This window comes from Dasypus novemcinctus, chromosome 6, assembly GCF_030445035.2.
Source record: "Dasypus novemcinctus isolate mDasNov1 chromosome 6, mDasNov1.1.hap2, whole genome shotgun sequence".
Classification (NCBI taxonomy): Eukaryota; Metazoa; Chordata; class Mammalia; order Cingulata; family Dasypodidae; genus Dasypus; species Dasypus novemcinctus.
Window position 1 is genome coordinate 4988908 of NC_080678.1, and position 26644 is coordinate 5015551.

The 26644-nt window shown below is 67.5% G+C and overlaps 1 protein-coding gene across 1 annotated transcript; it reads right to left on the reverse strand.

The window, feature by feature from the left end:
- Positions 1 to 6288: 6288 nt before the first annotated feature.
- On the reverse strand, positions 6289 to 24497 carry PWWP2B (PWWP domain containing 2B). Its single transcript, XM_058298093.2, is given in 4 exon segments — positions 6289 to 6932; positions 16595 to 17715; positions 17717 to 17812; positions 24084 to 24497. Coding segments are annotated over 4 exon segments (1356 nt in total). The 5' UTR covers positions 24209 to 24497; the 3' UTR covers positions 6289 to 6918.
- Positions 24498 to 26644: the final 2147 nt, after the last annotated feature.

Here is a 26644-nt window from a genome sequence, read left to right on the forward strand (position 1 = left end):
CTTGGTGGGCTGCACTTTTTTCACATGGGCGGCTCTCCTTGCAGGGTGTACTCTTTGTGTATGGGGCTCCCCTATGCAGGGGATACCCCTGTGTGGCACGGCACTCCTTGAGTGTGACAGCACTGCGTGTGGGCCAGCTCACCACATGGACCAGGAGGCCCTGGGTTTGAACCCTGGACCTCCCATGTGGTCAGCGGATGCTCTTATCAGTTGAGCCACATCTGCTTCCCTTTGCGAACTTTTTGATAACCCTCTCAGCATGCGTGGCTTCCTTTGTCATTCTATGTGTTTTTCATCCATTTGAAACATTATGGTGTGGGGGAGCCCAGAGCCCCACAGACCGCCCAGGGTGGAAAGCGCCTTTGCTGCAGCCCACGGCCCTGCACAGCACGGCAGTGACCCTGCTGAAACCAGGGGCTTAAATTCCCAGTAACATCCCAGGACGGGCTGATGGGGATGTTACAGCGGGGGAACGCGGGCAGCCGGAGGGGTTCTATAGGGTTCTCTGCATGTCTGTGTGCTTTTTCTGCAAACCCGCATCTGCTCTAACAATGCCACGGATTAATCATGAAGACAGCCCGCTATCCCAGCCTGCCTTCCTGGAGCATCACGGGAGCCCCGGGGACGGCCGGCTCTGCTCGGGCCACACGAGCCCCTCACCAGCCGCAGCGGCGAGCAGCGTCTGCCTCCGCACGGGGCAGTGGGGCTGGACCGCGGCCGGCACTGTCACAGACGCTGGCTCAGCCCCAGCCCCACGACAGAGCCGCCTGCAGGGGAGCCGGCAGGGAAGGCACGAGCAGGTTTAAAGCGCAAGTCAGTGTCGGCACATCACACACGCGCACACGCATCCACACACACGCGCGCACACGTGCGGCATCAGCCCCACCCTGTGCCACGCCCAGTGAGTTCAGCTCCAGCTCTGAGGACCTGCCACTCTCTAAGCACTGCGCCGTGCCCGCGCTCGGTCCCCAACGTGCCCGTGGTTCCATCTCGGCATTACATCCAGAGCAACTAAACCAAAGGCTTTTCTCCCACAAGGACCAAGTCCTGTGCGTTTCTGCATTGCTATCTCGCACCCGCCAGGCCCTCTGGGTGCTGCGCTGGGGTGCAACCCAGCCCCGCCCAGTGAACTGCGCGCAGGCCGCGGGGGCGTGTCCCCGAGAAGCAGCGCCCAGTTTGGCTGCCTCGGAGGCGGAGTTCAACTGGGAGCCGAATTCAGTGCAGCAAGCGAGCCACACGGTTGGCCTAGTTCAGCGTTGGGGTGGATACAGAGAACATTTCAGGGGGGAAACGCACAAATCGTGTGCCAGAAAACCGATTCCACTAGAAGGAGCCCGAGGACAGTGCGCGCCTGCAGGAAAGCGCAGGTTCCGCCACGGGAGACGTGGCCAGGCAGAGCAGTCAAAATCAGTTCTGCTGCACGGAGAAAGCTCCCCTTCCTGCGGACACCCAGCCGAGGGGTGATGCGCCACGCAGCGGCCCAGGGACGCTGTGCGGCTGGGGTGGGCGTGCTGGCGAAACACCGTGGCCAGCACGCGGCCCACGCCAGGTCCCCGTGGGTTACGCCCACCCAGACATCCGCGAGCGTGTGACCCCGCGTGGGCGCCGCCCGGGTGCGCAGGCCCGGAGCAGCGTGTGGCCGCCCGGCGCGTGCTCCCGCTGGCTTGTCGGGTTCAGTTTCTGTTTTCCAGGGACCCGTTTCTCGTACCCCGGGGGGCCAAGCTGGTGAAAGCACCTCGCTTCCTGCCTCTCGGTGGCGTGAATCCTCACCCATGCGCCGTGGACGCCCCAGACAAGAAACCACGACCGGCTGGCCGCGACGGACACCCCTAGGAGAGGTTACCGCTGGGGGCGCCCAGAAGATAGGGGCCCCTGGTGAAGCCCCTCCCGGCCACCCCCAGCCCCGCCGCCCGTGCCCCCGTGTGCCCTCCCCGGGGCGGTGAAGGGAGACGCGCCTGGTGGGGGGTGAAAGCTTTGGCACAGGCCCCTCCCACGAGCGGGGCTCCGGCTGCTCTCCGCCCCTCCTTGGGGGCTGCTGGGGGACCCCGGCCCCCAGGCCTCAGCAGGACCCAGCAGCCCCAGGTGCCCCAACCCCGGCTCGGCACAGGCCGACCCATTCCCGGGATGACCTATGTGCCCCCCAGCAGAGGGACTCGGGCCTCCCCATGCCTGAGCACGACCCCAGCCCCGCCCTCCCCGTGCTGCCACACCCCAGCCAGCAACCCCCTGCCCGCCCCCCCCCTCGGCGTGGCTCAGGGCCCATAATGGGCCCCCCGGTTCTCCAGGGCCCTCTCATCACCGTCCCTTCTGTCCCCCGCACACCTGGCCCAGCCCCCACTCAGCGCAGCCCCAGCCCCGGCGCTGCCCCCTGCCCTGGGCAGCCCCCGTGCCCCGCCCCAGCAGGGCTGCCCCCACATCCTCCGGCCTCGGCCGGTTTCCGCATGCGGCAGCCAAGGCCACCCCTCCTGGCCCTGCTGGTGTCCACATGGTGAGCAGGGGCCAACGTGAGGGCCGGGACTCAAGCCCGCCGGGGACCAGGGGGCCCTGTGGGAGGGCCCTGAGGGAGTGGGGGAAGGCCTGAGGGGGGAGGCCCTGAGGAGCAGGCAGGGGTGGGAGCCCTGAGGGGGAGGCCCCAGGGGGAAGGCCTGAGGGGAGGCCCCGTGGGCTCCTCCGAATCGGGGTCTGCTGCCCCCTGAGCCCACCCATCCCCCAACCACTGTGCACAAGCCCTCTGCAAGGGGCAATGGGGCAAGCGAGGGAGGGTGCCATCGGGGGCAGGGCCCAGGACAGGTGCTGGACGTCTGGGAGCCCCCAGGAGTCGCCTGCGCCTGGCCCAAAGCCTCTGGGACGTCAGCCCAGCCGGGGGGGGGGTCCTGCCCCCAGCCCAGGGTACCCTCCCCCACAGGTGGGCAGCGAGCCGATGAGGAAGATGGGGGACTTGCTGCTTAAAGGAACATTTGCAAAGATTAAAAAGCCCCCCAAAGCTGCCGTCCCCGTGAATCAGCCCAGGCAGGGGTCCAGGGACTGCTGCCCCTCCCACAGCTGTGGGTGCAGAGGGGTGGGGAGGACGTGGGGTGCAGGTGCTTGGGGGTCCCAGTGGAGGGAGCCCCCGAGGCTCCGCCCTGTCTGAGGCGCTACGACTGAGGGCAGGGCCTGGAGAGAGACCCAAGCTACGGTGCAAGGGAGGGGCCGCCTCCGGGGTCACCAGGGACAGGCCGGCAGAGGTGCCCAGTGAGGCCACGGGGGCCAGGGGTGGTCCTCAGAGGGGTGCAGGCCCGGGACCCTCGGGGCCCCATCCCCGCTCCCCGCGCCCCAGCCTCGGCCTCTGGACCTGCTTGAGGTGGCCCCAGGCCCCTACCAGGCCCGGCGTGCAGGCGGGGGGCGTGTGGCTGCAGGTGCAGGCACCTGGCCGCGCTCACCCCTCCTCATCCTCGGAGGAGGCAGGCCCCGCCCCTGCACCCCGCTGCTCCCTTGACTGGGGGCGCCTGACATTTCTTTGAAGACACAAAGTGGATCGGGACTCTGATGACCTGTGTCAGCGGGAGCCCAAGCCCCCCAGGCTGGGGGCCTGCCCAGGAGGCGAATGGCAACGGCGGTTTTCCCGCACTTGGGGCCTCCAGGGATGCACGAGTGCTGGGGTGGGGGCCGAGACCCCATGTCCCCCTGCACGGACAACTGCGACTGCGGCCAAGCCCCTTGGGCTCGGCGGGCACGTGCCCTTACCAGCGGGTGAGGGGGGTCCCGGGCAGAGGCTGGGGAGAGCCCGGCGCAGAGCGGGCCCTCTCCACCTGCTGCGCCGACCCTGGGGCTGTGATCACAGCACGGGTGCCCCAGCGCCTGCCCACAGCCCCTGGTCTCAGCGAGCCCTGCCCCTGCAGCCCCTGCGACGGGCAGTCCTCCAGGAGCCCTGGCCCAGCTTTAAAGGAAAGGTGGCCCTGCACACCCAGGCCAGGCCCCGGCACCCAAAGAGCTGCCCGGCGGGGGTTCACGGCAGGGGCTTGTGGCTCCACGGGGTGGCCAGCACCTGGGCAGCTGTGAGCGGCAGGGGTCTGCCGGGGTCGGCAGGGGGCAGGGGTGGCTGCCTGCAGGCCAGGGGACAGGAAAGAGGGGTCGGGGAAGACCAGCGCATCTCGGGTTCTCCAAAGCCCCCCATCTGCCCCTGCACGCAGGCAGGTCCCCCCTGCCCCAGGGGCTTCCCCACAGCTCAGAGGGCGCTCAGGCCCAGGGGCTCTTGGGGAGAGGGGTTGGAGCCAGAGCAGCACCCCTAGTTTGTCTCCGGCTGAGATTTTTGTGAGGAAAGGGCTCAGCTGCGCCCAGTGAGTTTGAAAACTGCCACCCTCCCTCCCACCCCCACCAAGAGTCCAGACCCCCAGGAGCCCATGGGGTCACTGGGGACGGGAGGCCCAGGCTGGGGGGCTCGCTCAGCAGCAGAAGGGGCTGGGGTCCTGAGCACAGACAACGGCCCCCGCTGCGGGCAGAGGCCGGCGGGGGCGACCGCGACACTTCCAAAGCCCTTGTCAGCAACCAACCCAAATTGCAGCCACGAGCGCGGCCCAGCAGCCCGCCGACCCTGGGCTGACCAGCTCCGGGCGGGAGCGCAAGCCGCAGGCGCTTCCCCTGGAAGAAGCTTCTGGAATGGAACTGCAGGGGCTCTTTTGGATCTGCATTACCTTTGCTCCAGGATTCCTCTTTCTAGGGAACAATCTGAGATGAAAAAGGAAGACGCCAGTCCAAGTGCATGCCTCCCAGTGTGCGCGCCCGTGAGAGTGCAACATTGGGGACCTCCCTAGGTGGCCACCACCCGTGCAACACCCTGCACGCGGCGCTCGGGCAGGAGTGGGGGTACGCCCTCGCCAGGGTGCTGCCCACAGCCCACCTCACCCTGGCTCCTGCTGGCCGGAGCCAACGCCACCCCCACCATTCCAGGAGGGGCGGGGGGCATGGAGAAAGGAAAGCGGGGTGCCCCAGGATAATGGGGGCACAGCGAGCTGGGCGTGGTGCTGGCCGAGGGGGTCGGGAGGCCTGGGCGGTGGGTGAATGTGGATTTGGCAGACATCATCGAGCCCAGCACCCGCAGGTGGGTCCTCATGGAAACACAGCCCGTGCAGGCATATGGGGGCCACGCTGCTCCGGAGTCTGCCTTACAGGAAGAGGGCCCCTGGACACCCGGAGCAGACCGTGACCCAGAGGGGCAGGCGGGAGCAACGCGGCCACAGGCTGGGCACGCCGGCCCCGGAGCCGGGAGGGCAGGAAGGGCGCTCCCCAGAGCCACAGAGGCCCAGGACTGCAAGGGAATGGACACCTGGTATGTCAGGGTCCCGGGGGAAAGGAGGGAGCTACGCGGCCCCAGGGAATGGACAGTCCAGAGGGCATGAGGCCACGAGGGAGGGCACGCCACACCTGCACAAATCATGCCCACACACGCCACACCTGCACACACTGCACCTGCCGAACCTGCACACACCACGCCTGCTGCACCTCACACGCTGCACCTGCACACGTCACACCTGCACACGCCGCACATGCACACACCGCCTTGCACAAACAACGCCTCCCACACCTGCACACACCACACCTGCACATGCTGCGCCTGCACACGCCGCACCTGCACATGCTGCGCCTGCTGCACCTGCACACGCTGCGCCTGCCGCACCTGCACACACTGCACCTGCACACGCCGCACCTGCACACACTGCGCCTGCTGCACCTGCATACACCACACCTGCAATGCCACACCTGCACAACCGCACCTGCTGCACCTGCACACGCTGCACCTGCACATGCCGCACCTGCACATGCCGCACCTGCACACACTGTGCCTGCCGCACCTGCACACACCGTGCCTGCCGCACCTGCACACGCCGCACCTGCACACACACCTGCACACACTGCGCCTGCTGCACCTGCACACGCCGCACCTGCACATGCTGCGGTCCCAGCCAGGGAGACCTGCAGAGGCTCCCAGGGCAGGAGTTACCTTGGAAACTCTGGGGGTCTGTGAGCACCCGCCAGCCTCCCTGGCTCCACCTCCCTCAGGTGCCCAGAAGCTCTGGGCAGGGGCACACGGTGCCTGGCACAGGCCTGGGATCCAGAGGCACGTGAGCCCCTGGTCCCCCACGCTGAGCCACCCCTCTGCCTTTGGGGAACCTGAGGAGGGGCGCAACGCCCCACCAGGCAGCTGCAGCTCATGGGCCCCAACGCAGGCAGACACCCGGCGCCCGAGAGCCCCTTCCCCGCTGACGTCTCCCCACGCACCCCGACGGCACCTACACACGTACAGCACCAACACCCAGCCGACTTTTTATTCTGTTTCTCGCTTGAAGGAAGAAAGAGTAGATGAGTTTCCTCTGATTTTCTATCTTCCTGTTTCTTTTTGGTCTTTAAAGTGACAAAAGGGGAAGAGGGATGCACTCGGCCACGAGAGTGGGAGGCTGGCCCTCGACGGGCCCTTCCATGCCGCGTGTGGCTGACAGCCCCTCCCTCCAGTGCAGGGCCCCTCTGCAGCGTCTTGGGGAACGAGGCCACCTCCAGGCTGGGTGCTGGGCACCCACGCGGGCCCGGGCTGTGAAAATGGGGGTACAATGGTCTGGTCCCCAGCCTCAAGAGCACAGGGACTCCTTGCCCGAAAGCTGGGGAGGGGGGGGTCCCCAAACGTGCGGTTTGGTTCTCCTGAGGCGGCGGGGTGGCCCGAGCTCCCCGGGAAGCTCCAGGCCCGGTGCAGAGAGCAGGAGCATGTGGAGCCACCAGCATCTGCGCCAGGAATAAATCCTTCTGGCAGGAGGAGCCACGTTCTCCCCGGCGGCACCCGCACCTGCTCCTCGGGGCCGCGCGTCCACGTGCAGCTGGCCTGGGCGGGCCGGGGTGCCCCAGGATAACGGGGTGTCCCAGGTGGCGACACTCAGGAGAGCGGCGGCGCCCTCATTGTCGGGGACCTTGGAGGAAGCAGAGAGGGGCAGGGGTTACTGCGGTGGGCTCTGGGGGACCCTCCCTCCATACCAGTCACCCCCGGCTGCATGAGTCCTGCTGCCCTTGGCGCCCGCAGCCTGGCGGGCCCGCTGCACCTCCTAGAGCCCCTGGCGCTGCCCCTGCCCCCCGCAGTCCCTGGACCGCCTGGAGACAGCGCATGGACCCTGCGGCCAGAGCACCCCGATGGCGGGACTCGCCCTGACGTACAGCGGTGGGGGGCCAGCACCCGGGCGGAGCTGTGACAGATCCTCCTAGACCACTGCCGGCTGGGGTCCACTCATGTTCAGGGGTCCCCGGGTGGGAGTTGGGGGCCTCGCGGGCAGACACCCTTGGAGAGCCACGCCCTTTGGTGCCCGGGTCTGCGGCAGAGCCCGGAGCCCCCGCCCAACAGGGCACCCCCCAGCACGGGGGTATACCAGGGGTGGGCAAAAGGATGCTTGGAGGGCAGCCTCTGCCCCAGGGTGACTCTGCATGAAAGCGCCCCCCGCTCCCCCGACCACCACCCTTACAGGCCCCCCGGGGGCAGGCAGCCCCTCAGCCCACATCTCAAGGCCCACCCTTGCCCTACAGAGAGAGAGCAGCCCCCGGGAAATGCAGCCCCCGGGAGCCACGAGGGGCTTTCCCCACTCGCCAGAACTAGTCGGGGCTGAGGCAGGGGGGCCCCGCCTGCACCCCGGCCCCTGTGCTGCCTCAGGAAGCTCCCGGAGGACGGCGTGTCACCATGAGGGCGGGGCCGAGGTGGGACGGGGTCCGGGAAGCAGAGGTCAGCGCCAGGAGGCCGGCAGAGGGGAAGCCGTGGGCCCAGAGCGCCGCAGCCTGGAGCCTGGGGCACTGCCCGGGAGAGTCCCCAGAAAGAAGAGGGGGCCGCGAGCCCTGGACGCCATGGAGGGGGAGGCCACCCTGGCCAGGGCCCCTCGGCCACCAGGGACATCGGGCAGCTCCCGCCCGGAGCAAAGTCAGCCTGGAGTTCCCACATTTGCAGCTCTGGAAGCTCTGGGCTTCCAGGTAAGAAATCAGGCACCCCGAGGCCGCCATGCTGGGAGGAAGCCCAAGCAGCCTCGGGTCAGACGAAGGAGAGTGGGGGGGAAGGGGAGGGAGAGGGAGAGGAAGGAGAGGAAGGAGAGGAGGGAGACGGAGGGGGAAGGGAGGGAAAGCAGGGAGGGGAGGAGGAGGGAGGGAGAGGGAAGGGAGGGAGGCACAGTAGAGGGAGGGGGAAGGGGAGGGGAGGGAGATGGAGGGGGGAGGGAGAGGGAAGGAGGGAGAGGGAGGGGGGAGGCACAGTAGAGGGAAGGGGTGGGGTTGTGCGCACAAGCGCCTGTGCGTGTGCGTATGTGCGTGCATGTGCGTGGGTGGGTGGTGTGCTGTGGCACCCTGGGCCCCCGGCGAGGAGTCGGGAGGTGAAAGACGCGGAAGTCCTGGTTCTCGGATGCCCAGGAGGAGGGGGAGCCAAACGCAGGCCAGTTCGTGAGGGGCGCCGCCCGCCGTGAGCCGGGGGCCACATGGGGCCACATGGGGCCACGCGGCGCCGCCTCCACTCGAGGCCCTGGTCGGAGGACGCGCCCCGGGGACGTGCAGGGGAGCCAGGCAGCAGCTCGCGCATGCTACCTTCCAACGACCCGAGGCAAACTGCTTGTTACTCGGTCTCTGCCCACCTCACTGCCCGTGGCACATGGCCGGCTGGCCCAGCTTGCACAGAGCACTTGCACTGCTCGGCTCCGTCTGCTGCGCCCGGCCTCCTGTGGGCACTCCGCCTCCCGGGGGACGTGGGGCAGTGCGTTCTTGGGAACCTCTTCACTGTCTGGGCTGGGAAAGTGTCCCTTGGACATCTACCTCTGCCCCTCTCACTTCCCTCCTGGGCACCCCAGCCCCTGCATTCTGGGGGTGCTCCTTGTGGGCGGGAGGCCCCTGTCCTTGTCCATTGCCAGCCCGAATGCCCTGCAGAAGGCCCAGCCGCAGCCACCTGACTCGGACAAAGTAAGAGTCAAAGTTGTTGATGCTGGAGGCCGCCTAGAGACTTGTCTTCCTGGGGACACGGCAGGGGGCAGGGGATACAGCGAGGGGGGCGGGGGACACTGCAGGGGGGCAAGGGACAGGACAGGAGATAGGACACAGCAGGGGGCAGGGGATACAGTGGGGACCAAGAGACACAGCAGGGGGGCAGGGGACATGGCCCAGGGACATGAGACACCGAAGGGGGGGCCAAGGGACAAGTGGGGGGGGCCAAGGGACAGGACAGGGGCAGGGGACACAGCAGGGGACAAGGGATACAGCCGGGGCAGGGGACACAGCAGAGGGCAGGGGATGGGGACAGGGCAAGAGGGATCCCCAGGGACAGGGGCATGGCAGGGGGGTCCCACAGGGGATGGGTGCGCAGCAAGGGGGGGCACAGTGAGCAGGGATCTGGGGGAGGGGTCAAGGTGGCCCAGGGCTCAGGGTGTGCAGGAAGCTGCAGGCCCAGCTGGCAAGTGGGCACGGCGACTGCGGAGCCCACGGGCTCCTGAGAGGATCGTCTCTGCTTGTGTGCATATTTGAAAGTTTCCAAAATAAAGTAAAACAAACCAACGCAAAAGACACGCTAAAGATTTCCCATTGAACTTTGGGAAAAACCCAAGTTCCTTGCGAGGATGCATCAGACTTGGTGGTGCAGTCCCTCCTTTCCAACGACCAGGGCCCCCCTACCCCCCCAGTTCCCAGCCCCCCACTTTCTCTCCCCTCCCCCTCTCCCCATCCCTTCCTCTGCCCCCCTCCCTGGCCACCCCGTCTGGGCTTCTCAGCCCCGGGCTCCCTCTGCCTGGCCTGTTCCCACGTCCCCCGTGCGCTGCGCTTCTGCCCCCTTCGTCTTCAGGTTTCAGCCCGCGGCACCCCCGTCCCGCCCCCCCAGAGCTGCCCCATCTGCTGCCTTCGTGTCTGCAGATCCTGCTGCGCACGTGTCCCAGCCAGGGCCGCCCCTGGGGCTGCAGGAGAGTGGGGACCCAGTGCCCCCGCCAGGGCTCGGGGCCACCCCCGGTGCCCCCCACCAGAGCCCGGGCCACCCCTGGGGCTGCAGAATGGTGGGGATCCGGTGTCCCTGCCAGGGGCCACCCCATGATGACTCCTGAGCTGCGAGACGCACACGGGCCCCAGTTTTACTTCAGTTTACCCAGAACCAGAGGCCCGTTGCTTCAGCGTGAGACCCCAGCTCTCGGCAGTGACGAGGCACAGACAGACCCCGAGAAGCTTAAAGCAGGAAGAGGCGCAGGGGCCGAGGCCCCCAGCCAGGGCCCTGGAGAGCTGCCTGTGCGTGGGGCCCCGCGGCTAGTGTCGTCGGCGTCCCCCACCAGTGCTCGGGGCTGGAGGGAGGCCCCCGGGTGCGCCCAGACCCCCGGGCCCTGGGCACTGAGCGGTGCTGTGTCCTCCAGGCATCTCGTCAGAGGGCGGGCAGCACCCCGAAACCTGGGCTCCCTGGCCCCCCAGAGCAGCTGAGAAGCCCACAGCATGCCCGACGCCGACCCAGGAAGGGGAGGGCCAAGGCTGGCCACAGCGGGCTCGGAATTACAGGCCGTGCTTCCTTCTGGAACAAAATAATGATGCCCTGACACAGGGCCCGCGTTCCCTGCAGGCCGCCAGGGTCTCCGGGAGCCTCTCAGCAGGGACGGGGGCCCGGGCTGCCCCGGGAAGGACGCTGCGCGGGGGCGCGAGGGCAGCCACGGCCAATGCGAGCGTGCTGCTCTCCAGGGGCCACACGGCACTCACACTCAGCAGCCCGCGGCACTCACACACAGCCAAAGCTGACATCACTCACATACCCAGCAATCCCACGGGGCTCGCACGCCAGCAGCCCGCGGCGCTGGCACACTCAGCAGCCCGCGGCACTCTCGCACGCCCAGCAGCTGCAGCGCTCTTGCTCGCCCAGTCCAGCACATTCAGCAACCCCCAGGGTGGGTCCCCTGACTCCTGTTTATTTTCCCAGGAGAAGGCGGCAGCAAGCTGGAAGCAGCAGGGTGCTCCTAGGGCGCCTGCCCTGGTGGCCGTAGGTCCTTCCAGAACCTCGGGTCCCTCCACCCATCACCCAGGAGCCCAGGCCGCCCCTGCACCCTCCCCCACTGGGCACCATCTCCTCCCGGCCTCGGCCACCCCGACCTCCCGAGTGGCCCCTGGGAGCCCCCAGCAGATGCCGAGGCACCTGGGGCTCCGGCCGACGAGACCCCCAACCTCCCCAGGAGACCCAGCTCGCCGCCCGGCCCAGCCACGTCCACCCGCCGACGCCCAGGGAGCCCCGAGCCACATGCCGAGGGGGCGTCCTGACTCACCCTCGTCTGCCTGTCAGGCGCCCGTCACCCCCTGCCAAGGCCCCCGCCGCCCTGCCCGTGCCCCCCCTCTGCCGCTCACCTTTGGGCCCCACCCCGCCCGGTCCCGCCAGGGGAGCTGCCAGCACAGACGGGCTCGTCTCTCTCCTCTGCCCAAAACCTGCGCGGTGCCCGCTCTCAGGGGAGGCCATGATCTGCGCCGCGGCCACGCAGGCAGAGCTCCTGCCCCCCACCCTGCCCCTTCCTCCCACAGCCTGTGGCCTTGGGGCCACGCCCGAGCCCAGCCCCCTCCAAGCCACCTCCCGCCGCCCTCCCAGACGGGGGCAGAGGAACCTGTCAGTGGACAAGACCCGAGGATGAATCCCGGGGGGGGCAGGCCCCGCCACCCTCCGGACGGCTCCCTGACACACAGCTGTGGGTGGTGCCCACATTCCCTCTCTGCCCAGCCGCACCCAGAGGGCGCCCCAGTGGTCCACGCCGGCCTCCTCCCCGGGGAGGGGGCCACCTGCTGCCCTCCTGCTCCGGCACACCCACTCCTCGCCCTGGGCCCCTCCTGTGCAGCCTCCACTTGCCGTCAGACCCACAGACCCCAGCCCCACTGCCACCAAGCAGCACCTCTGACACGTCAATGCAAACCTGGCAGGGAGGCCCCTGGCAAAGGGGCCTCCACACGGAGCTGGAAGCCCCAAGCGTGCCCAATGCCAGCTCTGCTCGCGGCCGAGCAGACGCGTGGCCTGGACACGGGAGCCCAGCTCAGGGTCTTCCACCTTCAAAAAAGGAAAACCGGGGAAATCAGCACAGTGCTGGCATCAAGACGGACAGAGGAACCAACGGCATTGACTTGAGGGTTCAGAAAGAGATCCTCACATCTACAGGCAAGGGGTTTTTGACAAGGCTGTCAGGCCCTCCCAGCTGGGACAGAAGAGTCTATTCAACAAACGGTGCTGGGGGAACCGGACAGCCATACCCAAAAGAAAGAAAGAGCACCCCTCTCTCACACCTTATACAAAAGTTAACTCAAAATGGAACACGGACATAGTATAAAAGTTACAAACATAAATCTCCTAGAAGAAAATGTAGGAAAACATCACCAAGATCTTGCGGTAGGCGGTTGTTTCTTAAACTTTATACCCAAAGCTTGACGACAAAAGACAAAACAGATAAATGGGACTTCCTCAAAATTAAACACTTTCGTATTTCAAATGACTTCGTCAAGAAGGTGCAAAGGCACCTACTCAATGGGAGAAAGTATTTGGAGAACACTTATCTGATAGGGGTTTGATTTCAATGTAAGATAAAGAGATCACACAATTCAACCATGACAAGACTAGCAACCCAATTTAAAAATGGGCAAAAGACTTAAATGAACACTTTTATAAAGAGGAAATACAAATGGCCAGAAAGCACATGGAAAAAAATGCTCAACATCGCTAGCTATCAGGGAACTGCAGATCAAAACTACAACGAGATATCATCTCACACCTACAGAATGGACATTAACTTATAAAATAGTAATCAACAAGTGCTGGAGAGGGTGTGGAGAAATGGGACACTCCTTCACTGTTGGTGGGAGTATAGAATGGTGCAGCCTCTGTGGAAGACAGCTGGGTGGTTCCTCAGGAAGCTAAGTACAGAAAACCATGCGATCCAGCAGTCCTGCTGCTAGGAATATATTCGGAAGACTGAAAGCAAGACACCAACAGATACCTGCACGCTCATGTTCACAGACAGCATTACTCACAATTGCTAAGATGGAAACAACCCAAGTGTCCATCAGCTGATGAAGGGGTGAACAAAGCGTGTTGCCAACATGCGACTGACTACGATTCAGCTGTAAGAGGAAATGAGCTGGGGACGCCCGTGACAGCGTGGAGGAACCTGGAGGACCTTATGTTGAGTGGACAAGCCAGACACAAAAGGACAAGTATTGCGCCGTCTCACTGACATGAACTAAATGCAGAGGTGAACCTAGGGGTTGAGCCAAGGAGGTTGGCAGGAGGCAGAGCGAGGGCTGGGAAGGGAGGCGGGTGCCCACGTGCGGAGGTGTCGAACGAGGCCGACTGTAAATACGTGGAAGTGGGGAGGGCCAACGGCAGCGCGTCATGATGAACGTAACACTGTTGATTCCTACGTGCGATTGTGGCTGGAAGGGATGTGTAGGGAGGTTGTTAATTGAGAGACAGCTGCAGGATAATCTAGGGACCAAATAACGTGATTTCAGTGGTAGATGAGGGCTGGGGTTAATAATGTAAGACGAGATGTTCTTCTATTACAAGGCGTTAGTACTGTGATACGGGGGGGGGGGGGGGGGGGGAATACAACTAATATAATTTATAGACTATAGTTAATAGTGATATGGTAACATTTTTGTAGCAAAGGACAAAGAAAGTGCGATATCAATGCTAAGGTTAAATGAAGAACATGGCCTAAGTTTTATGAGGGAAGAATATGATCGAGCGTAGTTTTTTCTCTTAGTAAGGAGACCTCGGTCTGGTGGTTTACTCCTCTGTGCTCACCTGTGTCTCTTTCTGAACACTGGGAACAATTGAGGTTGATTTAGGATTAAATGAGGTAAATGTGCTTGGACAGAATTGTTTAAAGTAATGCGTCATATTTGTTAAGCTGCCTTTTGTTATTTTTGAAGTTGAAATAAAGTTTACTTAAAAAAAAAAAGAAAGAAAACTAAGACACTGAGGCAAAGCTATGTGGCGCTTTGGCGCTGAAGGGAGCCCCCACCGCAAGCTGCCGAGTCCTGGGGTGCCTCCCGCACCCCCCCGCCGTGGGGGCGGCCCCCGTGCGCCCTGGCCGGGCAGAGGCAGCCTGTCGGGGGAGCGGTTGCCCTCGGCCGGCAAACCTGCCGGGCGGCATTTCTCCTGCTTCCTGGTAAACAGAGCCACATCTCCCCGCCGTGGCTCCCCGCCAGCCCCTGACGAGGCCCCCAAAGCCCTCCCGAGGCTGCAGGTGTGCACGTCCCCCGACCGGCCAGTCTCCAGGGCCACCACTGTCCGGATCTGCAGACCTAGCTGCTCACGCCACACAGGTGTCCCGCTGCACCCGAAGGGGGTGCTGCCGTGCCCCCGCCCCAGCCCCTCTGGGCAGGCCCAAGCAGCTGCCAAGACCAGGGGCTGGGCAGCCAGGAGCCAGAAGCCAGCGGCGGCCAGCGGGGGGCCAGCGGGGGGCCAGCGAGGGCCAGCAAGGGGCAGAGGGAAGGCAGTGGGGGGCAGCGGGGGGCCAATGGGAGGGCAGCGGGGTCAGTGGAGAACAGCGGGGGGCCAGCAGAAGGCAGAGGGAGGGCAGTGGGGGACCAGTGGGGGGCCAGAAGGGGTCAGTGGAGGGCAGCAGGGGTCAGCGGCGGCCAGCGGGGGCCCAGGCCTCTCCCACAGCCCACCCTCCCACTCCCAGGGGTCTCACTTCCGACAGTCACCCAGGCGTGTGCAGGCTTTGCATGCCCGGCCTGTGCCCACATGCACGCCCACTCCCCAACACACCTACACCGCCCACCCCCACTCCCACCCACTCATCTGGCTCCTGGCGCCCCAGCACGGAGGTCCCCAGGACGAGGGGAGGGGTGGATGGGCAGCGGGGGCCAGGTGTGAGCCTGGGCTCAGGAAGCCCCTCAGGGGAGGGGGCGGCGGGGTGGCAGGCGGGGGCTCCCTGCTGACCCTGGCCCTGGGTGAGGGGGCCCAATGGCAGCCCCTCACTGCGGCCCTCTCTTCCGTGGGCCCCACGGCAGGGAAGGCCGGGGGCACCCCACAGAGCCCCGACCTTGATGCCACCGGGAAACCTCAATGCCACACAGGAGAGTGAGCAAGCAGCCAGGGAAGCCAAGGTCACTTGAGGGCCACCAAAAACAAGGCAGAGGGGTGGACAGTGCAGGGGGAGGGCGCTGGACTGCAGAGCCAGGAGGCGAGCAAGCAGAGGCAGGGGCCCCCGCTTCCCTGAGCCCACCGCCTCCCTGCACCCACCACCTCCCTGCACCCTGTGCCTCCAGAGCCTGCCCAGGACCAGCCCGCGGGGGCCTGGCCCTGCAGCGTGCGCCCCCGCGGTGTGCTCCCCTGCGGCATGCTTCCCACGGTGTGTGCCCCCACAGCGTGCGCCCCATGGTGTGCTCCCCTGCGGCGTGCTCCCCAAGGTTCTCCAGCAGAGCAGGCGCCTCACTGGGCATCCTGTGGCCCAGGGTCCCAAGCTGGGTGGCAGGGTTCAGACCTGGTGGCCCCAGCAGCTCCCACCAGCCACGGAGCCAGGAGGTGCTCACGGGCAGCCCTGGGCCCCACATGCCGTGCGCACGCCCCGCGGGGACGCCTGCCGGGGGCTGGGGGCTGGGTTTAAAGCTCCACACAGCGTTCTCAGGCGGGAGGCGGCCGGGCACGGCTCCAGGGCCATCTCCAGAGCCTCGGCCCGTGGCCAGCGCACTAGCCGGGCAGGTGCACGGTGCCGCTGACGGTAGAGCCTGCCCTGGCTCCAGGGGAGGTGGCAGCAGCCCGGGGGGGGCCTGGAGGACCTTCAGCCGCAGGTGACAAGCTCAGGGTCCTCCCCCTGGGCCCAGCTGCAGACCCCTGGATCAAAGGCGGTGAGCCACCCGGCACCCACCTTTGGGAAAGCAAGGCAGGTTCCCTCGGAGGGAGTGCCAGATGGTGGGGCCCCCACCTAGGGTCCCCCAAAACTGCTACATTTACACACTCCCTTCTCCCAGAAGGCTAGTAAAGCAGTGAAGAGATCGTTTACAACGGCTCCTTTGAACAACGGCCAGGGAACACAAACAAGCAGAGGAGGGTAACTGGCCTGCCTCTGCACCAACCCTTTTTCAGATCACACAGCTCTAGGGACATCGTCAGGAGATGATGGCTTTCAGGGGACCTCCCCTTGGAGCAGCAGCCTGGGTAGCTGGAGCCCCACGAGGGAGCTGGGGCGCCCCCGGCCCTCCCTGGCTACCTGCGGCCCCCTGGGCTTCAGGGCCGGAGCCGGGGACAGCCTCCACGCAGACACAAGCCCGGGGACAGCTTGGTGAAGGAAGCTAGCCACCGGGCACACACTCACCTTGTCAGGGAACCAAAGTTATGTTTCAAACTGGGTTAAGAGCTCCCTTATTTCTGGGGCTACGTGTCGCGCGGCATGTGCAGCCTCGGTTATAGCTTTCCGATACATCCCTTTCTTCTTACGGTTAAATCTCAGTTTGAAAAATTCAGAGAAGGGGGACAGTTTTGAAATGGACAGGAACGACGTAGTTGGAGAACCAAACCACGAGACTTTCGCTTCTTGCCAAGAAGGCTCCCCGTCCTCCTTCTGCTCAAGGTTAATGTCCAGCACGCGCGCCGGCCACCAGGGAAAGCCGTGAATCTTACCCCACACTATGTCCCCCACGGCCACGGCCCTTCCATCCTCGGGGACGCAGGGAGGCATGCTCTGCGCGTGCAGACGCACCGTGAGGGGCGGCACCGTGGGGCGCGCGTCCCTGGACGGGGGCGGCAGGGCTGCGCGGTCGCCGGGCGGGAGGGTGCGTGCGTCCGGCGACGCCGCCTCGGAGCCCGAGGACTTGGACTCCTCCGGGCTGTCGCTGCCGCAGGCCGATGCGCTGGCCGAGGCCGCTGGCCTCTTGGGGTAGTTGACGAGGAAGGCCAGGCCGTCCTGCCGGGCCTGCGGGAAGCCCCCGAAGTCGTTGTCCTCGCCCGAGCTCCCAGGGGACAGGTCGGCCGCCCCGCGCAGGCCTGGGGCACCGTCCAGCTCCTGCACCAGCTCGGCCTTGTAGACAGGCTGGCGCTCGCCGGCCCCCGGGCGGTGCGGCTTCAGGCGGATCTTGGGGGGCGGTGCGGCCGGCCCGGGGTGCAGCGGCCGCGTCAGCTTCAGCTTGGGGATGGCGTCGCGGTCCCCGCCGGGCGGCGCCTGCGGGGGGCAGAAGGGCTCCAGGGAGCCGTGCACGCGCGAGGGGATCTCCACCACCTCGCCCTTGCCCTGCGGGGTGCTGTAGCAGATCTTGATGACCGGGGAGCGCGGCACCGGCGCCCCCGGCCGCCCCTCCTCCTCCCGCCTGGGCCGCTTGCTCCTGCGCACGTCGGGGCCCTCGTGCCTCCGGGGCTCACGGTCGGGGCCGCTGCCGAGCCGCCTGCGGGCCTTGGGGGCAGTCGGGGGGCCGGGGCCAGCCTCCTCGGGGCTCGGGGTGCTCCTGCACCGGGCGCACAGCACCTGGCGGGGCCGCAAGCGGATGGTGCCCAGGGTGAGGTGCCCGGGGGCGCGGCTGCGGGGCAGGCGCCGGCGTGTCCGCTTGATGGTCCGGGGCGGGGGCTGCGGCACCCACTGGTGGTACGTGCTCCTCAGCCAGAGCGGGTGAGGGAAGGGGGCCCCCTCGAAGTACGGCGGGTAGGGGGGCAGGCTCCCCGAGGGCAGCGGCGACAGGAGCGGCAGCGGGGGCTCCGGGCCGGGGGTCGCGGGGGGCTGGTCCGGCCCGGGCAGCGGCGTGGCCTCCCCCATCCTCCTCCAGGGGGGCCGGGCCGGGGTGGCCGTTGGCAGGGGGGTCCTCAGCCTTGGGCAGGCGGGCGGGCGGGGGCAGGCCGAAGAGGCCAGACCTGGCAACGTGCAGAGAGAGACGCAGTCAGACTCGACGGCGGCCACCCCCAGGCCCCCCGCCCCGCGCAGCCCCGCGCAGCCCCACGCAGCCCCGGACTGGGGGGCCCAGGGTGCCTGGCAGCGTTCAGGGGCTTCTGAACCGATGCTGGGGCCCCTCCTCCCACCAACCTTTAAAACGCAGCCCCGGACCCCCCAGGGAGTCCGTGCACCCCTCAAGAGGAGGCGCCCGTGACGGGGAACGGCCCTCACCTCTGGCCTGAAGGCCCCCGAGTCCCAGGACGGGCTCTCGGGTTCTGGCCCTGACCGGGGCGGCTGCTCCGGGGCGTCTGGGTCCCTCCCTCCCCCTGAGGAAAGCACTCCCAGATGGACTTAGGGACGTGGAGGAGACCCCAGAGTGGGGGGGAGCAGGTCCCCTACCCCGAGGCACACGCATGGGGGGGTCCTGGGGACACCACAGGACAGCGCTCACTGCGCCCCCCAAACCCTGGGCTGGCCCCGGGGCCCCAGGCCAGAGAGCGGGGCCAGGCCCCCTCGGGGAGAGTCACCCCGCCACCCCTGCCCAGCATGGCCTGGGAAGACTCCCCTCTGCCTGGCTCCCCAGGCCCCCCCTTGAGGCATGGAAGCCAAACCCCAGCAGGTCCAGGCACCCGCAGGCAAGGGCTCAGCCACGAGGCCTGGTGGACAGGGCACCCAGAGCAGGGTGCCCGCCCCTCAGAAGCACTGAGGCTCAGGCCAGACAGCACAGCCACCATTCCCCAGTCCCCCCCAGAGGCTTCCCCGGACCCCTGACCCCCTGAGACTCCTTCTGGGCCCCCCAGCTCCCTGAGCCCTTCCAGTTCCCCAGACCCCCCCCTTCCAGGGCTTCCTCAGGCCTCCAGACTCCCCCCAGGCCCCTGGGCCCCTTGGACCCATTTCTGGGGCTCCCCCAGGCCCCTGGGGCTCCCCAGCTCTGAGACGCTGACCCAACTCAGGCCTCCCCACCCTCCAGAGGCGCCCAGTTGAGCCTCTGGCCAGGCGGCCCCCAGGCGGGCTGGGGGGTAGTACGGTGGGGGTCCCTGCGCCGGGGGGGGCTCCACGGTCATGTTTAGAGGGCTGGTGTCCGGCAGGCACTCGGCAGGGGGGGCGACAACCCCCCCGAGCTCAGACGAGGTGAAGCCACGTCCGCCCCCGTGAGCCGCTCACCGTGCGTCACAGGAACAGGCACGGAAGCGCTCGTGCGGCCCCACGTGCGACAAAGCCAGCCGCGCGCCCCGAGCTTCTTTGCAGGGGAGCACATGTAATTACGACTTCCATTTAATGTCTAGGGCTGTCCTAGCAAAGAGCAGCTCTTCCTGGAGCACAGACTTCTTGCCACGTTAGGAGAAACGAGATTCCCAAGTCCACGCGGCCCGTTCTGATCTAACCAGAGCAGAAGAGAACCGGCTCCTGTGCCCTGTCCATTTCCCAGCTGTTTCTCCGCTGACCCTTCTCCAGGAGCAGCCCGGGTGGCCACGGGGCCCGCCGCAGCGCTGCCGTCTCGGTGTGACACCCTGAAGGTTCATGGCTGAGTCACTGCGGCTCAGATCCCGGAGGGCCGGGGCGTGGGCAGCCCTGGAGCGCCCCTTCCGGTTTAGTCGAGGTGAGGACAGGTGCAGGCCAGGGCGTCTCGTCACCCGCACCAGGGGCGGAGGCTGGAAATCACTGCAGGTTTTCAGTGTTCTTCCTTCCCTGTCAACTGGAACCCCCCAGGCGTGAGCGTCCCCCTGAATCTAGAGCCCTCAGACCCCGAAAGCGCTACAGCACCTGGGACCACTGCTACCGCCCCATCCTCCCTGGACACAGCACCCGGAGGACGCAGGTCCTTCCAAGGGAGCCACGGGGAGGGGGCGGCATACCAGCCGCGCAGGCCTGGCTGCGCTGGGACGCAAGGGGGGCTCTGCTCGGGAGCCCCCCACCTCCCCTCTCTGGCCCCAGCAGACCCGGCCCCGAGCCTCCAGGCGCCCTTGCTCCAGGCCAGCACGCCGCAGGGCCCCCGCGCTGGCTCTGCACCCCCAGTCCTCAGTCCTGCAGAGCACGCTGCATGTGCCTGAGCACCTTGTACCCCAAACCTGCAGCCTTGGGAGCCACCACACAGCCCGGCCGCTGCTGCCCCCTGCCAGACAGCCCCAGGCCCAGCTGCAGGCACCCGCAGCCTCCCCGCCACACCCTGCCCTCTTGGGCCTTGGGGGAGGGGCTTCCGTCCAGGCAGGCTCTGGCCGTTTGTGACACAGGACCCTTGACCAGAGGCCTGTCCCGACCTGCACCAGAGCCGCAGCCATGGGCCCCTGGGTGGGCACCCACCTCCCACAGACCGGGGCTGGTGCTGGGTGCCGGGGCCTGCCGGCTCTGATAGCTGGAACTCAAGACAGGCTGACCCGCCATGGCACCTGTCCACCCGCCAGCACCAGCCCCCAGGACCCGGAACGCAGGCCCCCGCCCACGTGGGTGCCCTCCGACCGAGGGTGCTTTGGGGAGGCAGGGGTGGTCCCACAAGCTCTGCTGGGACCTGGTCGGCCAGGGCCAGGCTTCCTGCTCCCCTCCCCGCTGCCCTGCCAGGCCACACCCACGGCAGGCCCAGTGGGTCAACAGAGTCCGGATGACCCCCTCCAGGCCTGGGGGAGCCTCCCCTCTGCAGACCCCGCCTGGGAGCTGGGGTCCCCCCTCAACAAGCCTGTGGGGTCCACGTGCGCATACGCCAGGCGCACTTCCCTTCCGTGGGGGGGTAGGGGAGGCGGAGGGAGGCCAGGTACCCTGTGGCACAGCCAGCGGCTCTCGGCGTCCATCGCGATTCACACCAGGGTCTCTGAGTCCTGGGACAGCCACTATCTCCAGAAAGGACCTTGGCAATCTGTCTCAAGCAGGGCGACCTCCGCGGGCTCCCAACAAGGGCAGGGGTCCACTGGGACCCCAGGAACGAGCAAGGGTCTTCTGGAAGCCACCACGCAGCCACAGGTCCATGCCGAGGCCAAACCCCTCGGCAAGCCCGCCCCCCACAGGTCACCCCGCCGGGCCGTGTACCCGCCTCTGCCCGCTCCCTGAGGCCAGACCAGCAGGGCTGCCAGGCCAGGCCTCAGCTCGAAGGCTCCAGGGGAAAATGGGGCCTGGCAGGGAAGGGCTGGGGAGGGCCACAGAGCACAGGAGGCAGGTCCTGGCCGGCCCAGGGTGGGGTGTCCCCGCCACGTCTGCCTGGCCCGCCGGTTATGCTGGGATGTCCACAGGCGAGTGCGGCCTCGGGGGCAGAAGGAAGGAAGACCGAAAGGGGCCCGGAAACAGGGACACTCAGCATACCTGGTGGGGGACAGGGCAATCGCCTCGGCTTTGAGGGAGGAGTGGGGGAGACCGAGGTGACAGGGAGGCTCCAAGGAGGGGCCAGATCCCAAAGCAAAGAAGTAGTATGGCCCCAAGGGGGCAGGGACACGGAGCCCAGCCCCTCGGCCTGAGGCAAGCAGGCGTGGCCTGGCTGCTCCCACCCCGTGGCTCCCCAGGGCAGCCGGGATTGGCCGAGGGCACCCTGGCTGGGCCCGCCAGCCTCCTGGGCACCCCCTCGCGCTGCCCCGTCCTGCAGGCCCCGGGAGGCTGCTGGCCCCCGTGTCCACGGCTGCTCCAGGCCTCCTCCACGGGCTGCCCTCTGCTCCCCATCACCCCACAACAGACGCAGCCCGCCAGACACCCCAGGGGGAGGCTGGGAAACGAACAACCGTCTGTCCCTCCACCTGCGGACAGGAAGGCAGCCGCAGGCCGCAGCCCCGAGGAGCCTGCAGTGCAGGCGCAGAGGCCGGGGCCACCCGCCAGACTGCTGGGACACCAGCCAGCCCCTTCCCCACGGGGCGGACCCCGGATCTCCAGGGAGAGAGGGCAGCCGGCAGTCCTGGCCCCAGAGCCTGTGTCGGGGTCGCCCCCATGCACTCTGCGCCAGCTGAGCCTCCGTCTGCACGGACTGTGCCAGGATGGACAGCTCGCCCGGGCACAGGCGGGCCTGGGGCTCCTGGCTGGGCGAGGCTCCTGCCCGTGCTGACCGCATGCCCCCCGGAGGGGGCAGGCTACAAAGGCCCACACCCTGGCCTCCTGATCTGGCTTCCAGCAGTGGGGCCCAGGAACCTGCATTCTGACGGCTTCCTGGGAGGCAAACGGGGCCAGGAGAGAAGCACCCGCTGAGAGGTGAAGGGCAGGGCCTGGCTGGGCAGCAGACCCTCCAGTCTGCCGGCACAGCGCCTGGGGGGAGTGGGGTCCGAACCTCGGCAGCCCACCCCGGCCCTGCAGTTACGCAGGCACCAGTCCCCACATGGGTGCAGGCCCCACCGTGCCCTTGCCGGATGGGAGCCTCCGTCCGAGCAGCCCCCCAGTGCACCTGGCCACGCACCGGCAAACGTGGCCCCCTGTCCACACAGACCCAGCAGAGCGCCCGCGAGAAGCCCGGCTTGCCCTGAGGCCAGCGGGCGCGTGGGCCCGAGCTCCCAGCCACCCTTCCCTGCTGGCCGGCGCCCGCACGCGGGCCTGGGCCTCCACCGCCGTGGCCCTGCCACGGATCCCAGAGCCAGTGCAGGCGTGGGGCTCTGTTCGGTTTGGCAAAAGGACAGACTGACCTCCCAGGAAGGCCGGCCGGTTACACACCCAGCCGACTCTCGGCGCTGCAGCCCCAGGCCAGGTGGAAACTTCCAGACGCTGCCCAACACGCAGGGCTGTAAACACGAGCAGCGCGACGCAATGCTCTAAGAAGAGCCTGGAAACAGCGACTCCAGGTAAAGACAGGAGCGGGGGTGTGGGGGGGTGGGGGGGGTGGAAGCAGGATTTTCAGCGGCAGCGGAGCCTCAGGGGGCAGGCAGGAGAGCCTGGCTCGAAGCAGGCTCTGCGAGGTCACGTGGGTCAATTAAAGTCGGAAGAGCCACAGAGCTGCGCCCCCCCGCCCCCGCTGCCCTGCCCCAGCTCAACGCCCTGTGGGAGGCTCCATGGGTGGCTCGGGTTACAGCTGCGCAGGGCCACGGGGGAGCCGATATCCACGCTTCCCACAGTGGCTGGTTCCCAGGCCAGGAGCGAGGGTCCTAGCCAGGCCCAGGTCTGCTTCCTCCTGGAGAGGGGCAGGGACCCCCAAGTCGGGTTAGCCGTATCCTTGAGGAAGCAGGCTCACTTGGAGGTGGAGAGAGGGAGGGTGGGAGGAAAAGGGAGGTCTGGGCCTGCCCCACGCCCTCCTGAGGGAGCCCGGGAAGACCCCTCCCCAGGGAGGGAAGGACAGTGGGGGCGCAAGGGCAGGAGCACCCCAGGACCAGGCCCGGCCCAGGGAGCCCTGAGGAGGCAGGAGGTGGCAGCCACCCCAGGCCCCAGGCTCGGTGCCCCCAGGTCACTGCTGCAGCCCTGAGGGTCCCACCATCTTGCCCAGGCTCCTGTGGGAGCCACCCTACACCAGGGGACAGTCCCCAGGAGGCCATCGTGAATCACATGACCGCCGCATAAATGGCTTCTGGCGCATCTAACGAAGACATCAAGTCAGCCGCGTAATTGTCGGGAGCTGGCCCCTCCCTGCTCCCGCCACGCAGCAAAACCTGGGCTTTCCCAGGCGAAAAGTTGGGCCCTGGGAGGGCCGCCCTTCCCCGTCCCTGGGTCGGACAGGCAGGGCCCAGGCCCGGCCACGGAGTCAGTGCCTCATCATTCATCCGCGACGGCTCGCTGGCATGCCACCGGATCTGGGAGCCTTCTCGCAGTTACTGCAGCACGGGGACAGGTGTGGCTCTCCGCGCCCCCTCCCGCCTCCCTCTCCAGCCGCGACCCCTGCACCAACCTGCTCCTCCCAGAAACTTGGGCCACCCCCCACCCCAGGGCGCCCGAATCCCGCTGCTATGCTCAGCTGCGGCCCGAATGCAAACCTCAGCGCTCCTCTCTCCCACGCGCGGGGCCCGGGGCCAGGGCCCTGGTGGGACCTGACAGGACAAGTCCGTGGCGCACCCACGTCCTACCCTTCCCAGCTGCGAGGCCGGCCCAGTTCCACCGTGCCTCGGAACAAAGAAAAGTGCCTTAATTGCGGCGAGGGTGCGGGAGTCGGTGGGGTCAGCGACGCGCGGTGACACCGGGGACTCGCAGCCCCGCCCCCAGCCCCGGGCTCGGACCGGCGCCCCCGCTCTCCCTCCCCGAAAAGTCGCGTGGACTTGGCGAGCCACTTTGGTTCCCCCCCCCCCCCGGGCGGCGGCCGGAGCGCGCCCCGGAGCGCCGCGGGGTCCCGGGGGCGGCCGCCAAGTTCGCGGGCCTGCGCGGCGGGCTCACTTTTGCGTGCAGTCCAGCAGGATCCCGGAGAAGCTGCGCTCGCCGCAGCGCAGGGAGACGAGCAGCGCGCCGTCCACCACCCGCTCCACCAGCACCGGCAGCCGGCAGCCCGCCCGCGGCTCCATGCTCCGCCGCCGCCCGCCCCGCCGCCGGGTCAGCCCCGCGCGTGACGCGGCGGCGGCCGGGCTGACGTCACAAAGCTCCGCTCCCGGGGCCGTTCCGCCGCCGGCCCGGGCGCAGGGCGCGGGGGGCAGGGCGCGGGCGGCAGGGCGCGGGGGGCAGGGCGCGGGCGCAGGGCGCGGGGGGCCGGCTGTCCCGGGGACCCGGACGGAACGCAGCCCGAGCCCGAGCCTCACGGCCGGACCCCGCGACCTGGGCCGGGTCCCTCTCCCGGCGGCGCGGGACGCCCAGGGCGCGCCGGGCCCTCCCGCGGGGCCCCCCTCCCGACCCCTGCCCCGGGCCCTGGCGCCTGGGAGCGGCTCCGGGCCTGCGGGAGGAAGTCCCCGGGCGCGCGCAGGAAGCCGGCCGGGACGGGCCGCGGAGGCGGGGGTGCAGGGCGCTCCCGTGGCGGCCGCGCGGGGCCGGGGCCCACTGGGTCACCCGCGCGTGCTCGGCGACCCGGAGCCGCGTGTCCGGCTCGGGGCCACCCCGTCCGCCCGTGGGGGTGGGGTCGGGCGGCTCTAGTGTAGGGGAGAGTGACCGGGTCTGGAGGTCTTGGGCGCGTCGCCAGGGGTCGCCCGGGAAACCGGGGGCTCCCTGCGACCCTGCCCTGCCAGAGGCGCTGGTTTCAAGGGAAAGAGCAGGTCCCCCGACCCCCGTCCCCCCCCTCCCCCCTCCACGCCCTCAGCCAGCCCGGGGCAGGGGCTGAGGGGGCCGTCCAGGTCCCCTCGGGCCTGGCTCCTGTGCCCTGGCAGCTGCCGACTCTCCAGAGCACTCGGCTGCGGGCTGGGGGCCCCAGGGCCCCACCAGCGCCCTGACCCTGCTTTGGAGGGAGCCCCACCCCATGCCAAGGCGGACAAGGCCACAGAGCAGGTGGCTGGGGGGTGGGGGGAGGGGACTGCAGGTTACCCTGCCAACCCCCCAGACTCAGCTGGAGCCAGGACTGGGGGCCACACCCGCCCCAGACCTCTGGTGGCGGCCCCCTCTGGCGCTTCAGGGCCACCGCAGCACCCCGCAGCCTTGCCAGGTGGAGCCAGCAGCACCAGGGACCTTGCAGCACCCACTATTGTCAGGTCCACGGGGTAGGGGCCCAGGTGGGGCGAGCAAGGGGGGTAGCCCTTGCCGGCCCCTGAGAAATTGAGCTGGCCCTGTCCTCCGGCAGGGCGGGGTGCTGGCAAACACCCACCCAGCTCGCCCGAGGCCGCGGGCACCTCCTGGGCTGAACCCCAGGGCCAGCCCCCTCCCTGGGGATTGCAGCCACCCCACAGAGGCCTTTGCATCACCCCGAGGAGCTGGGTGGGGCTGCCTCGGGGGCAGAAGTGCCAAGCAAAGGACCCCCCCCGCCATTCTGCTGGCCGGGAGGGGGCTGGCCAGGAGCAGAAGGCTCAGCAGTGCCAGCTTGCACAGGGGCCAGTTCAGCACCCCTCTGCCCAGCATATGGCACTGTGAGCCTGGGTTCCGATCAGTTCCCAGGCTAGTGGCTATGTCCTGGGTGGCACCTCTGCAGGGAACGGGGTGTCAGTGTCCAGGGGCAATGGTGCTTGGGCAAGGCAAGTACTCATCCGGGGCTGGAGGCACCCCAAGCAGAGGGCACCCCTTGAGCAGAGGGGCAGGATCACGGCCAGCTTGGGACACACACGTTGGGCTGGGAAGGGCCCGTGCAGGGCCGTTGTTAAGGCTTCCGGCAGAGGGCGAGGCCCAGCCAGTGCTGGTGGCCCTGTCCACACCCCTCCAGCACAGCTAGCTGGTGCCTGTCTGTGGTAGGTTGAATTAGGGACCCCAGAAAAACACGTCCTTAATCCTAACCCTTTCCTGTGGGTTGACACGGTGGTAAGCAGGGCCTTTGGAAGGTATCTTTAGTCCCGCGGTGGCCGTGACTCAGGATGGGTCTCCGTCCTATTCCTGGAGACGGCGCGGAGCCCCAGGGGCAGCAGGAGCCGGAAGAGGGAGGAGGAGACGCCGCGGCGAGCATCGCCATGTGACGGGAAGGCCAAGGAGCAGGATGGCCGGCTGCCAGCCCCGCTGTGCCCGTCCGCAGGGAGAAAGCGCCGCCTTGCTGACGCCCTGGTTTCTCACTCTTGTCAGCCTCAGAGCCATGAACCAAGAAATTCCTGTTGCTTAAGCCCATTCCGTGCTGTTTGTGATTGCAGCTAGGAAACTAAAACATTGTCCAAACAAATGGACGCCGCGGCCCAGCCAAGTTGGCATAAGCGAGCTGCCGCGCTGTGTGGAGGAACACGAGAGAAGCGGCTGGACAGGGAGACGGTGTGCAACGTAAACGGTGGCTGTTTAGGGCCTGACCCCTGCAGACCCGTTCCCACCAGCCCCGCCTACCTGCTCCCCGCTGCACACCATTGCTTCTTTCTAGAAGGCCACGGGGGTTTCCAGAGACCTTATAAAAT